The 15990-nt window shown below is 37.1% G+C and overlaps 1 protein-coding gene across 1 annotated transcript in view; it reads right to left on the reverse strand.

Annotated features, from left to right (window-relative positions):
- Positions 1–15990, reverse strand: part of LOC149286599 (thiamine pyrophosphokinase 1-like) — a 161478-nt gene that overhangs the window by 65006 nt on the left and 80482 nt on the right. Inside the window, exon 6 of the mRNA XM_089493821.1 lies at positions 12069–12180. Within this exon, the coding sequence (XP_089349947.1) occupies positions 12069–12180 (112 nt within the window). The remainder of the gene's footprint in view (positions 1–12068; positions 12181–15990) is intronic.

The raw sequence follows: 15990 nt of genomic DNA on the forward strand, positions 1-15990 counted from the left end.
AAAATACAGACTATTAATTCATTTATTAAAAGTTATGAACAACTTGGGCCTTTTTATGTGTAATCTCTGAAAAACAAGGGTAATCCCGACCGAACTAACGGAAACTAATTGGGAAATCGTCAAAATTTTGTTAAACTCGTTCTTTCGTTTGCCTGCTATAGATCAGTTATCTCTCCCTCTCTACAGTTGCAAGTAATTACAAGAGGTTGCTTTATATGGGGTCATAAAGGCTTAAAAAAGCTATGGTTAGCATCTGGACAATGTTCAAAGTGGGTACATGTGTTAAGCATTCAGAGACCAATACACCTAATAGGTGCTGCTGAAGTATTAGCAAATTCACACTCCATAGGAAACAATCAAGCACAGGGTGCAAAAGGTTACCTACAGCAAAAGGGAAAAAAAAGTCTATAGTTAACCACTGCAATGCCAGAGATGCAAGCACTGTGTGTTTGCACTACACGCTCCTCCCTTTCTCCTGTGTTTTTTTCCATGTATCAGGACACTGTCTCACATACTTACTCCCACTCCCTGTCAGCATGGTCTCTGCAGGGGCACAGACAAGACAGGGGGACAAAGAGGTTTTTGGCCTGGAATTTCATTTCTGAATTTAAAAAAGCCCCCCCAATTTCATCTGAAACAAAATGTGTTACCCGAAAACGAATTAGGAAAAAAATGAAACGAAAAATGTGTCCAAAATGATTTTGGACCTAATGCACAAGTCTAGTAATCAGTGTAGGTGTTTAATCTCATTTAAGTGTAAAATACTATTTTATCGAATGGAAGGTGAATTCTGTGACCAATTTACTCTCCTTGTGTTACTTCCCCACTTCCTCTCACCCTTACCAAGTCTGCCTGAGAAAACCAGCTGCTATAAAAGGCCGAAACAAAATGGGCAGTATGATCACTAACACCCAATAGGGCAGGTTGTATATGATAAATCTGATTTTAATTTATAAAACACAATTGGAAAGACTCCTATACCACCTGGCAGCCAGCGATGTCAGATTACCACAAACACAATTTCTGCTGTGAGTGATTCTCATGGTTTCTCCCATAGCTGCAAGGTACAAAATTAAACTCTGCAAGGACCATCCATGCCAGTTTTCTATATATTATATATATATATATATATATATATATATATATATATATATATATATATATATACACACACTTATATATAAGGGACTCTAAGCAACAGCCAGGTCTAAGTTGTGGTAGAGTAGACTTGGGGGTTCCGTCCCTCCTAGAAAGTTGCTTATAGGTTGATTTGATTCATTCAAGATGACAAGAATTGAAAAGTGATGGTATTTCCAGGTATCAGAGTATAATGGGGGCAATTCAAAAGCAGTTTGCAGAAAATAATGAATTGTGCCATCCCACCTTTTATCCCTTGGAGTTCTCAAAAGTAAAAGTCTATAAGGTTACTTAACCCTTTTGTTACCCTATGGACATTACCTTTAGGACATATCTGTATGTCCTGCATTTTTCTCAACAGTAGGGACATAGCTATGCCACTGCACAGGAGATCAGGCTATATATTGGACTCTTTCTGTCAGCAGAAGCCAGCATTGTGTGACCAATCTTGCCTAACAACACGATCGTTGGTATAGCATTATATAAGGAGTGTCCAATCACATGATTGGGCATTCCCTTCCAGTAGGCATCACTGCTGACACCCCTGGAAGATAGGAGAGACACAGCACGGTTTGTGTAGACCTTGCTGGGATCTCCGATTTTTGGATATAGAGCTTTTCTTGCTGATCACAGTGTGATCAGTGCATGGGAGTATGTGGGGCAATCAGAGGATGTTGCCAAACATAAACTGGGTAATTGTTCATCAGTGGCATATACTGTGTAGAATTAATTCTAACAGAAATTGAAAAAAAACATTATTCCAATATGGGTTTTCTACATGCTAGAACTCAATTTTTTTAAATAATAAAAAAAAACATCCCTAGATCACCACTCAAGAAGAAAACATTGCATTCCTTTAAAAATAAATTAAAGCGTGACTGGCAGCAATTTAGTTTATGGTCCACAACCACATTACTGGTACTGTCAATCAAGGTTCAACTTGCATGCTATGCCTAGGGGACAGTATCTTCCAAAGTTATTACTCCTGTAATTGCAAGTAAAGCAGGGACTATTTGTCCAGCTATACAGATGTCACTGTCTTTTTTTCCTCATGCCAACAAAGCTAAAAAGAAATACTCAAGAGGCTTTGCTATACAATGGTGCCATTTTAATTGCCTTAGACCCATCAAAGTTTGTAAAAGTACTTGGTATAAAAAGCCAATGTTTTTGAAGAATCCAATAAAGAAACGTCAAGGAAACTTAAGCATCTAATGCATCACACTTTATGCAAGAGCTTTAAGAAGCTTGAAAAAAAACAAATATTCTACTTTTGTTATTCTGTAAATAAAAAAAATAAAGTTATTGTAGTTTGAGAATATTTAAAAATTTTGCATTGACAAACTTTGGAAAGAAAGCTAATATGTGAGGTTCTTTTAGTGAAATGTTAGAACGTTCATTCAAGGGCAGCCATTATAAAAAACTGTGTAATCTGTAAAATATTTTAAATGGATTGCCATGACATTTTTTGTGATATACCCATGCAGTACTGTATGCAAATCTACATTTGATACATAACAAATGGCTTATGTTTTGCATTGTATGATGGTATCTTGTTACATCATCTTACACCCTGGGTACAAACGATGTCACTGCAGATCAATCATTTCCCCAAATCCTACATTTTACAGTTCACTAACTAAACATATGTCGTTTACTCTAAAATATATAAAATAATGTACCGTATTTGCTCGATTATAAGACGAGGTTTTTTTCAGAGCAAATGCTCTGAAAAATACCCCCCCGTCTTATAATCGAGGTCGTCTTCTAATCAGACCTCGATTAGGTTGCCAGGCTGCTTACCGGTGCTTTGGTCGCGAGCAGCGTCTCTTCTTCTAGCAGCAGGAGAACAGGAAGCTAGTAGAGTGTCACATAACTCTGCCTCCCCCTCCTTCCTCTGGGGGCGGGGCCAGAGAAGTTGCTCGCACACCCGGGCCCCTGCGGAAGTCTTCGAGTGAGAGATCTGCAGTTCAGGTAAGGGGGTGGGGGAGGGTTTTTGTGATTAATGTGTGAAGTATGTGTGATTAATGGAATGAATGAGTAATTAAATGTTTGTGAATGAGTGTGTGTGTGATAGCATGGATGTGTAAGGTGGGTGGTGGTGGTAGCATGGCATAGGGAGGCTGTACACACACTCATATCATCCCCAGGTTCCAGCATGTACTGGCTGCCTTGGCTTGATAGGAGTGTGATTGCTGTTAGCAGTTATATATATACCTCCAGAAATGCCTTTTAACCCCCTATATGCCACTCTGCCCCATGATATGCCTTTTAACCCCCTATATGCCACTCTGGCATATAGAGGGTTAAAAGGCACATCATGGGGCAGAGTGTCAAATAGGGGGTATAAGGCATTTCTGGGGGCAGAGTGGCAACCCTGGGGGCAGATGTGCATAACTGGGGGGGCAGGTTGGCAAATAAAAGGAAATGTAAAAAATATATATTTTTCTCAATCATAGCTTTTATTAGATATGAAAAAATAGTTTACATGCATTAATATTTACTAGTAAAACGTTTTTTTCTATAGGGTAGTCTTATATTCAGGCTTTTTGTTTTTTTCCTAAATTAATATTTAGATTTTGGGGGGTCGTCTTATAATCAGGGTCGTCTTATAATCGAGCAAATACGGTATATATTTGAGAACCCTGCCTTTTGTGTATACCACATGAGCAGCCATTTTAACTTCCTGCATGGCTACTCCTCCCATTAAGTTACCTCTTCCCTATTCTTATGTTGCAAAGTTTGTAAAGGATGGGTGAGGAGAAACAAATATAACTTCAGCACAGAAAGTTGACTGTATATGCTAGCAGATCTTAATGCCATTCTGAGCCCCGTAAATGGAAATCAGTTGCCCCTAAAGCTTGGAATTCAGTTGCCATACTGGAAATCTTCCATATACAATATTGCATATTCTAGCACACGAAGATGAGGTGGACCCAATTCCGCTTTCATTTATAGGTCTCAAGTTGTAAAGCAGACTCTGCTAACATTGAGGTGGTGCAGAGTTCTACCAAATACACACAAAGATTGTGTCTCGCTGCCATTACTAAGGAGATATGCTAATAGAGTTTCCATGCCTAGGGGAGCTATAATTACAAAATAGATCTTTCCCGCAAAAGTACCGGTATTTAAAATCTTTCAAGGAACATGAATACTTGGGTTATGGGCTTCACAGAAGTGAACAATACGGCGTAACTTATATCCTTCTAAAACAGTTAAACAAGGAGATGCTTTCAGCCAATATATACGTCCTAAGTATAATAATAATCATTTATTATAATATAAATATAATTTAATTGTAAGCAAAATGCTTCATGTAATAGACATTAAAACATTTAGCTTCATATTTTATTTTAACTAACCCATTAGCAATATGCTGGGGCTAGCGGCTAATTTATATATAAAATTCATGGTTAAATGTGTCACAATGAGAACTTTAGAATGGTCTGTCTGAAAGATTAATCCCAAAATTGGCGAGATTCTTATTGTCTTCTGGCAGAAATTTAATCTCACAACCTGTTTTGTGGCGTCTATATATATTAGAATTGGATTTCATACGCAGAACACTGGAGGTTGAAATAAATCCTCAAGACAAAATCTTAGCATGCCAGAGACATTATATTAAAAGTTATACACAATATGTATAGCAGTTGTTCTATAAAGGAACAATAAATACAAATCCAGAGGATGTACTAAATATATAACATAACTTGATTATCTCATGTTCTCCTGGCTGTCACTGTCTACACCCAAATTTAAAATGTTATTTTCATAGCAACAGCTGCTTTAGCAACATCTTAGGTGGAACTGCTACTCTCAATGTGTAACATGGTAGACTCAAGGATGGATGAAGGTAGATCTTTGGTAGAGCTAAGCAGAGTTGAGATGCAGTGTATGTTTTTTTTGCTACATAAGGATAAAAAGACTTGTATAAGGTATGATGCATCCCTGTTGAAAATGCCCTAAATCTTTCTCCTTTATACTACATCTGTTGCACTGCATACAAAACCATGTAGTGCTGTTAATTAAGACACATGGAAGCCTACCTACCTACTGGAACACTTCTCTGTAACCCCACAGAAACATGGGCAGCAAGTTTTGTAGAGCTATTACAATAGGGTACAGTGAAAATTACCAATATCATTAAAATTGACAATGTATAATTTGGCAGTAAGATTAAGACATGTTTAGGCAAACTGGTACAGAAGGAGAACAGAGCCCTGCTCTTGCAAGCTTATAATCTATTAGAGGATGCGGGAGATGATGTCATAGATCTAAAAAAGCATAGATCTAAAAAAAACTCTGACATCTTCAGCTCTCACATGTGTTCTTTGGGTACTACTTTAAAAATCATGAAATAACAGTTCATCATAAATTGTGTCTCCAAATCTGCAATTTAAACAAAAATATTTGAAGCATTTTAAGACCACAGTTTATGATTTCTAAAGAACATAGTTGTTAAAGGTATTTATGTGACTTGACACCAGTGCAGCAGGAAGCTATAGACAGCTTTGCTTGTGACTTTATGGACCGTAGAGCAAACAATGTCACATATGAGCAATATGTTCCAAGGTGACCAGACTCTTTATTGACAATAAAGCAACGTAGAGGCAAGAATGTCCTTTGAGGCCAAAAAATGAAAATAGAGATAATTAAAATAACACCAATAAATATAAGTGAATGTGTGTTCTAGTTCTCAGATAGAAGTGCATTTATTTATTATTAGGGCTCACTGATGCTCAGAGAGCATCTCTTGAGCATCCCGCTGTGACAAGACATTCTCCTGGCACCATGCTGTGTGCTACTTACAGAGTGTGATGAAAAACCAGAGCACTGTATAATGACTTTAACCACAAAATAAAGAAAACAGAAAGTTTTAGATCTACTGCGAACATTCCATACCCTTGAAGGTAAGAATAGGGGGAAAGTGTTATTGTATGTAACATACCATCGGTAAGTTAGGAATTACTGTTAATGATTTTAAATAATTGGTTATTTTTTATTTGTGAGTGAGGTTAAATAATCTTGGTATAGGGTAATTATGTTTAAAAGGTCTCCAATTTTTTTAATCCATATTGTGGTCCATTGCAAGAACTACAATGCATCTTACTGCATACAAATCAGTGCACGCATTATATATATTTTTTATTTTTTTAAAAAAAAGAGGATTCTGCCTCATTTTCATCCTTCTTTTTCTTGTTTAACCCTTTGAGTGATGGGAGGTTATGGCAATTTTAAGCTATTCATAAATATCTTGTTTAAGCTATTTCACAGTACCCAAGATACGAAAGGTAGGTAGGCATACATAAAAATATAAAATCCTTAGCTGCCTTACCTCACCAACGGTGAGGAGAAGCAAGTTCCGATGGGTTCCTAAGCCTAAAAAGGGGCAAACTCGCCAACATCTGGTGGGCATAACCTCACTCTTACCCACCTCCTGAGAGTGATGGCCATCATAGGAACACATGAGCCCCCAGTATGTAGGAGTGCATTCCCCTATGTTGCCCTACTCAGGTTACTTGTGGTTGTATGGTGCAAAGTCTGTAACCAAATGAATGATATATATAATAAAACAACGAAACATTTTGGATGAACAAAGGCCGTGGTCTTTTATTTAGCTTATAACAAATTTCCAACCATAAACAATCAAAACAACTTTGTATCAAAACTAGAATAAACCACAACTCTTGGTCCAAACCACAGAGTTATAAAATAATTTTAATCAAGGCCAACTGCCCCAACAGCCTATCAGCCTGACACTGAACAAAACCCCCAATGTTCACTCCCTGTTAAGAGAGCAACTTGACCCCAATAAAAGCCACGACATGACTAAACATAAATAATTTTCTTTTTTTCTTTAAATTAATTAATTAATTTTTTTTTCAAAACAAAAAACATAAAATAATCAAGGGAGGGAGGGCGGGAGACAATTCAGCAGCTCTTCCATGCTGCCCCCGAAGCTTTGCTGAAAACCGCCGCTCACCAGACTCAAAAGGTCAGTGCAGTCAGTTAACGCTAGCCCGGGTAGTGAAATAAGCACCTCAGAGACATCCCTTATATAGCCTGGAATCCCGCCTAAAACATAGCGCGAGCTGTCCGCGAGCGCAACTGGAATGCAAAAGGGGGCGGGCAACTAAGCGGCGCGAGCTGCTCACGAGCGCAAAAACCCAAAAAGGCGGGCAAAACTAAGCGGCGCGAGCGCATTCTGGAGAAATCCTTGTTGTCCTTTCCCTGACCCCTGTGATTTAACCCTTTACACAAATTATGGTCCCCAACAACCACATGCAGCCCCGTGCTATTTTCACAGGGCTTTCTCAGTAGAGGGGCATAGCCTGGCTCCTATCTGCATACAGACCTGGTATTAGGGTTGCTATGGAGATGACAGCAACAAATTAATTAAAGAGACCATCTCCAGCTGTGAGATACTTACCCTGAGGCCTATACATATAGCCACACCTCCTTTCTTGTTTAGTTATTAAGCTCCCTTCAGTGTACCTGTTGTTCCTGAAGGTGTTGTTTGCCGTTATTTTTACGCTTTGACCTCCAGCCTGTTTCCTTGACCAAGAACCTTAGCTGCCAGTTCCAACCTCTGCTTTCATTTTGACTATGCCTTTTGGTTCATCCTTTTGTATTATGCTTTTTTTGGAATTACTGCCCTAGAGCACCCATTCACTGTCACCACAGTTGTTCCCACTCTAGTTAGTAAATCCACATGTCCACAAGTATGGCACCCTTTTCCACCTCTGGTGTACCTGCTTTAGTGGGCTACAACTCTCATCACTCATCAGTGTTGTGGCTGCATGTAATGGGAGCTCACCAGCCTTGATTTCATTTAGACTCGGAGGGTTTTAAAGTGGGAGAAAAGCCTGTGATGTGATCAGGGGTTTCTCACAATAGATCTGCTGGCAGCATGCTGTCTCTTTAACATTACATTTGGTTGCCATGATAGCCAGTGACATATTCACTATGCGTGCTGTTCTGGACCGCCCACTCCACCCACCTCTGTCCGTGGCCATTGTCCTTACAGCTGTGTGCCGGGATGTGACCCCATATCCTGTTGCTTTGTTTTAGGCGCCACAATCTAATGTGCTGTGAAGGTTGTGCTGGCTGGACACAGTCTGCCATAGTGTCAATGGGATGTTTGGGGTGATCAGAGATCTCCTTTTTAACCAGAGGTGATACTGTCTCTTGAACTTATCATCAAGTAGTCATGCCTGCTACATGGAGCTGACCACTGCTTTCAACTCTTAAGATAGACTTCCATTGGCAAAAGTAGAAGAAGGCTGGTAGTTGGCTTTTAGTGATCAATCACTACACACATTAGAGTGGTGCTATGTGTGAGTCTACTTTGTCTGTTACATAACTCCTGTACATTATCCAGGTTGAACTCAAGTCTCATCTGAATTAGGACTAGGACTGTTTTTTTTTTATAATTCACAGTGAAGACAAGGAGTTAAAATGTTCAAACGTCAAAACCCCAGATTAGTCAATACCCCTATGCATTCTTAGTACTAAAGAACAATACCACAAATATTGAGTTTAGCGATTATGTAACTTATATATTTTTCACTAACACATCCACAATTTTTATTTGTCTGAATGAGGTTAAAAATACCAAAAGAAATGTGAAAGCAAGATTAATGTCTTCAAACTTTTCTCAAATATATTTTTGGACTTCTGTCTCATGATCAAATCTGTTCCCATTAATAAAAAGTTGGGAACATAATGTAATTTCAGTCCAATTCATCTTTCCTGTCACATGCATGCGAGATTCCATGCTTTAATATTCGTCTTACTGAAAACTAGAGTAAAACTGTGAGGGGCTGCTTGGGAGTACAAATATGGTGTCTTTTTTTGAATAGGTCAGTACTATTAATGTGAAAAATATGGGCAGGTGGTGAAATATGAAAGAGGTAGTAATTCTGTATTTGATTCACAGAAAATCTATACTGAACAGAAGTTGTCCTATGGTGGTCTAGCAGAGGAGCAGAGATATCTTTGCTTCGATCTGCCAACAATTAAGAAACCGATTAATTGTTTTATGAAACTGGCAATTGTTTACCACAAAAAGGGTGAGGAAATAGATTTACAAAGGCAAAGACACCTGTTTTAAGCTATACTAACGGGTACTACATTTTAGAGAATGTCAAGAGGTTAGTTGGGCTTTCAGAGTGTATTCATCCTCAGGGACCTTAATTTATAAGGCACTAAATTTAATGATTCTGCTTAGTCTGTCAAAGGTGCTTTTTCTTACAAACAAACCATGGCAAATTAAAAAAAAAAACGTAAGCAGTTGTTTTATAACATGTCTTTTTTTTCTTTCTGCACAAGGTTAAATCAAAAGAACACCTACAGTAAATGTAGAAAAAAAGCTATTCTGTTGATAGGGCAACACTTATGATCTATCAGTGCCATTTCGCATTCTCTGAAACAAAGATATGGGGAAATATCCAGAGATATTTCTGGGTAATGTGGGGCTAGGAACGTTGTTGTAATAATAAATATAGGTAGAAAACCATTAAAGTGAAGGCTCTTTAAAAGTCTTGAATGACCATCGGAAAAATACATAGGGACGTTGTATTTTTTTCTTTACTTTTAAACAACTCTGACATCTTGTTATCACACAGACCTTTTTGCTTATATCTCTTTCACAGAACAAAAGGCATTTTTTTTTCGACTCAACCAAAACAGCAGTTTTAGACACAACTGCCTATTACAGGCAATAATTGTCTATTATCCAGGAAAAGCTTCCAAGAACTCCAATAGGACCGAGAAAACTTACCCATACGTTCAAAGGTCAATAAACAATGTTATTTCCTATTTGTTTTTTTGCAACTTTTTAATCCATTTTTTCTATTTTCCTAAAGAATGTCTGACATATATCACCATCACCATATACTTGGTTTATCTCCATTGAGAGAAATTACATAAAATCTGATATTTATTCAGTCGTCCTATTCTATTTTAACAAGAGGTTTTCCCTTACTCAGCAGACATTCGCAACATTACTTACCAGTGCAACGGAGAATATGGAATTGTGTGATTTAAGGACAAGAACAGCTTTGGTTTTTAAAGTGAATTTACTGTGAAATAAAGTTTTACGTACCTAAAATGTAATGAAGTGTCACATACTCTGGTGCTACAGCAGATTTAAGAATCAAGTTCACCTTTTTAACTTTTAATGTGTAATCTTTGTCTTTAAAGTCAAAATCCCATAAAGATAGAAAAGTTTTCTTTGAGTACTATAGTATAGTAAACATCTATACAGTATAGCACTGTTGCCACAGTTTAGTCACCCTATTTGCAATTAAAAACTGAAAAAAAAAGGTGATATCTGTTGGTGTGGTTCTGTTTTCTTAACGACAAATTAACCTTCTAAAGTAAACTGCCAGAATGGAGTTGCTATGCTAAAATGTAACATCTCAGTCATCTCATATAATTATCCAATATAATAAAAATTTGGAACGCTACGGGTTTAATCCAGAATATCTGGAAATCAGAGCAGATTGCTCTGTGAATAGATAGCGCCACCCTCCAAACAGGTCCAAGAGAGTGCTGAGTGACCATTGCTGGCAAATGTCTAGATGCCTTTATAACCCACATGCTTCTACAGGTGGAAATATGCAATATGTGTGTAAAAAAGAATCCAAGATCACATTTAAAATAAATATTTCCATTTAAAAAAAATATATTTCTATTATAATATTTAAATGGTATATGCTTAAACAAGTGTATGTTTAATGTTATAAGACTGGCTGGCAAGCACCTCTTTCACATTTATGTGCCACATCGATGTTTTATTTCAAAGGTAATCCAGTATGTACTTTTTAATCATACAAAATAAACTATTTTTTAACCCCTTAATGACAAAGCCCATACATGTACGGGCTCAAAATGCATTGTTTTCAATGGGTTTAGGGACCGCCCATTGTTCTTAACGGGATACTGTTATATACTATTACTATGTAAAACATTTACAAACCATCATATAATTTAACATGGTTTGATTGATACTGTTCCAGGACACAAAAGAAGTATGATGTAATGGCTTCGTACCATCCACTAAGCTAACTGATCGTTAGCACTAGTACCAGCATTTACAAAATGTTAAAAGAAGCATATTAACTCGGCTCAAGACACATGTGGAACTTTTCTTAGTGGAAATAAAATACACCCATATAAATGGCATAGTCTTAATGTTAATAAAAAACACTAAGTACATTACTTCTGATTCGTGACCCGAATTACCAATAGATATGATTTTATGCCCCTGAATTATTCTTGGTAATATCTTTAAGATTAATAAAGGTCATAAGATGGATAAGCATACTAAAATATCATCAACTCAATTAGCTATGTTATCACACCAACATAAAGCAACAGGAATTAAAGGAACATTCCACCCCTCACATGCACACTGATGCATATGATAGCTGTGTGGTCCCTTTAAATTTTCATGTTGTGCCTTTTACAAATGCAGCAGAAAATATTGATTTGCCCCTTTCCCCACCTACCAGCTAAATGCTATGCAGGAGATGAATTTGGCCAAACACAACTCCCTGCATACGATAAACCCCCCTGCAGTCAGCTCCAGTGCTGGCTCGGTGAACCTCAGACCCATGTGCACATATCTGAAAAGTGCTCTCATTTCATTTCCTTGCACTGACTGGATGCTTCAAGCATTAAACAGTAAACTGTCCCTTTAAGGCAGTATATTTGCTAAAATATATAACATAAAAGTGGATTCAACAAACCTCTAATAATCAAATGTGTATTAGTCACAATGCGTACACATGCGTTGCACTAGTCATTATGCATATATATATATATATATATATATATATATATTTAATTTTTCATTATTTTCATTTTATGTGTTTCAACATTATTCACTTAAGGACCAGTCATTGGAATATACAATCGTTCTTACTTACTGAGGTTCCATTTCAGCCCAGTGGTAGTTACAGAATTGCACGCTGATCCCACTGGTATCAGGCCACACCATTTCCCCTCTTTTCCCGTTGACACGTGTAGTTTGTGCTTTCCCTGTGATACAAAATGCAAAATATACAGACATGAAAAGCAGCCAACACATCCAATTAAAACCTGTACACAAAACCCATAGGTTCTTTTGTGTTATAAAATAGTAGAGAAATAATAAAACTCTCCCAAAACAAGCAACAACAAGCTTACGAGACTTGGACTCCTAAACTGAATAAAGCCAACTTGCACGTTCTTAGTTCCAATTAGAAAAAAAAAATCACATCACAACTTTCCTAAGCAAATGCTGGGCTTTATTTTATTATCCCCCCATCACTATGCAGGAGGTGGAGAAAGAGGAGGGAAATTGTGATGCCGCAGTTAAATTAACTTTTTTATCGACTAACCACTCATTTTTTTAGTGAATAGACTCCTTTGAGGCCTCTTAGGAAACATACAGTAGTATCGTTATTTTCCATATTTTTCTGTGACCGCACTGTTTTCCTCGTTAGAAGTTTACAAAACAATATGTTCCAAACATAAAAAACACCAAAACATAGACGTTACCCTTTTTCTAAACAATGGCTTGCAAACGCCAGAAAAAAATGCATAGTTCGCATTGCCACAAAGAATCAGCTGAGTGTAGTGTCTGAGCAGGGAAAGTCACTCAAAATATCACAACTGACAATGAAAGCCCCCAGGTCTGCAATAAAGGAAGTTTATTGGAACAAAATGAGAACCATATTTGATGTCCATACTATCCTATATTACTGTGTACAGCACTATATTTTATGATCAAGGAGAACATTGTTTCCATGGAACTTCACTTTTACAGGAAAAAAAGTAGTAGTAATTACAAAAACATGAGCAAATAACACATGTAGAGATTTGGCACATCCAATCTAAACCTTTTTTGAAATTCAAAATTGTTTTATTTTTTATATTTACAACATTGCACACGCGTAGAGCAGTACAAGTAAGGGTAAAGACAACCACAGAGCGTGTTGCCAGGAACACAATGTATGAAAATGAAATAAAATAAAAAAGAAGCATTAAGCATGTAATCCAGAACGAGTCCTGGCAGAAGGATAACATTTCAAAACATTAGATTTAGCTGACGAGGGGGGCTTTCGCGCAGCAAATTTTTGGCAACAATGTATCGGTACAAAAAATCAATACACATAGTAACGGGTATATCAGGTAATACAGTAAAGGAAGGACGCGGCTCTCTTTCTCGTGAAAAACGTTAGAAAAATCATGTAGCAACGGACCAACAAGGATCTGAGCGATGTTGAAGCCAATGGGACCAAACTTTTTCATATTGAGGCATCCACTGGTCATTTTGAAAAGAGAGCTTCTCGAGAGTGTGGACGCGTTCTACAATTCGGAACACCCCCAACATGCAAGGTAAAGAGGACGACTTCCAGTGACGGGCTATCAACGATTTCAGCGTGAGGAAAAAGTGTAGGCTACATTTCCTGATGAGGGTATTACATAGTCCGGAAACGTGAAGAAGGGCAACTTCAGGAGTAAAAGGGAGGTGGACGTTCAAAGCAGAGGAAATGAAAGCGAGATCTACTGTCTATGGGGCAGGGCAGTTTACTTTGGTCTCACAAAGATGACCCAATCAGAACACCAGCTCCTCTAAACTGGATGTTAGTTCCGTGAGACAGTAAGATGGACCCAAGAAATGCTTTCACAAAATTCCTACAGATTTAATATTATATACACCGCAATTTGAATAACTATAAATATTTAAGGTCGCTAATTGTATTCATATTCCAATGTCCTTGTTAGCAGTTATCTAAGCTCTGACCTAGAACATATTCTAGAAATTATTACCTTGCCTATAGGGCACTAAGAGGTGACGGATGCTAAACAAATGCAATCATGAGGCTCTTTTTTCTATTTTCTGATCGTTTCATGCCGAAGTGCGTGTTCTTTTTAAATACAATAGCAAAATGATATCTTTACTTTAATAGGATAAGGAATTCCTTCTATAGCAAAGCTATCTCTTCCCTGAGTAGTTTCCCATCACATATGATTTTAGCTTGTAGCTTTTCGTATATGTGTCAAAGAAAGCTAAGAAATGTGAAATACATATATAGAGATGGCAATCTATATTGCTATTTTTAAGCTGCACATACAATTTGCAATGTTTAAGCAAGTTGTGTCCTTGTTTCTGTTTGGAAGACAGGACTTTCTTTACATTTTTTAGAAATAACTGTAGTTTAGAACTACAGTAAATGCAGTCAGATGATATACAAAAGTAGTAGAGGAGCACAGTTCTTTTGTTCAACTGTCTCTAATATGGCATTCCTTGAATTGCAATATCACAGACTGTTAAATCAGAACCATATTAAATCTGCATTATAGCTGTTTCTTGTTTATGAAATAAGATTGTGCCATCAAGGAGGAAGGATGTTTAACCCCTTAAGGACCGGGCTCATTTTTCGTTTTGTACCCTGTGGGACCGAGGCTGTTTTGACACTTTTGTGGTGCTTGTGTTCAGCTGTAATTTTCTCCTCACCCATTTAGTGTACCCACATAAGTTATATATTGTTTTTTTCAGGACAAGATGGGCTTTCTTCAGATACCATTATTTTGATCGTATCATCTTATTTACTATAAAAAAAATAAAAAAAACATGGTGAAAAATTGAAAAAAAAACACATTTTATGACTTTTATTTGAAAAATCTTTTACTCACCTAAAAAAGCAAGTAAAAAAACTAGCTAAATAGATTCTACTACTTGTCCTGAGTTTAGAAATACCCAATGTTTTTATGGTTTTTTGCTGTTTTTTGTAAGTTATAGGGCAATAAGTACAAGCAGCGTTTTATGATTTCCAAATCTTTTTTAACAAATCTGGTCAGTCTGCCTCCATCTCCTCTTTGGAACATCTTTGAAGCCGGTTAACTCAATTTAACCCATTCAAACCATATATTTTTGAAAACTAGACACCCCAGGGTATTCCAAATGCTGTTATTTTAACCCTTTCCATGCACCAATTATACAACTACACTTTGTCAAACTTTGTAATAGTAATTTTTTTTACACACAAATTGTACTTTAGTTATAGATATACAGGTGCTGGTATATGTCACTGTCAAACAACACCCCAATATGTGTTCAGCAACATCTCCTGAGTACAGCGATACCCCACATGCATGGGTTTGTCAGATTGTTTGGCTGGTAAAAGGCTACTTTTGGGGCATGCGTAATTCAGGTGGTCATTTGGTCATTGTGCCTCCCTCTCCTCTTTGGAATATCTTTGAAGCCGGTTAACTCAATTTAACCCATTCAAACCATATATTTTTAAAAACTAGACACCCCAGGGTATTCCAAATGCTGTTATTTTAACCCTTTCCATGCACCAATTATAGAACTACACTTTGTCAAACTTTGTAATAGTAATTTTTTTATTTTTTTTTTCACACAAATTGTACTTTAGTTATAGATATACAGGTCCTGGTATATGCCACTGTCAAACAACACGCCAATGTGTGTTCAGGAACATCTCCTGAGTGCAGTGATACCCGACATGCATGGGTTTGTCGGGTTGTTTCAGATTTAAAATGCCACATTTGGGAAGTGCGCTTATTTTCTCCATTTTGGTCAGTCTGTACCTATGCCCTATATTTGAGCTAGGCCACTCCAATTTACCCCATCAGCCATTTTTTTTATATATTAGACACCCCTTGGGTATTTGAAGTGCTTTTATTTTAACTCTTTGTTGAGATTTTTGAGAATTTTTAGCACTTGCTCAAAATAATAAACTTTATTTTTTAATTTAATTTTATTTTTTTAATACTTTTTTAATATTTTTTTTTACACATTTTGCTGGTACTGGATGGTTCATCTAGTGACATCACTGC

The sequence above is a fragment of the Sceloporus occidentalis genome, unplaced genomic scaffold (genome assembly GCF_023333645.1).
Source record: "Sceloporus occidentalis isolate IW3139 unplaced genomic scaffold, rSceOcc1.0.p SCAF_67, whole genome shotgun sequence".
Classification (NCBI taxonomy): Eukaryota; Metazoa; Chordata; class Lepidosauria; order Squamata; family Phrynosomatidae; genus Sceloporus; species Sceloporus occidentalis.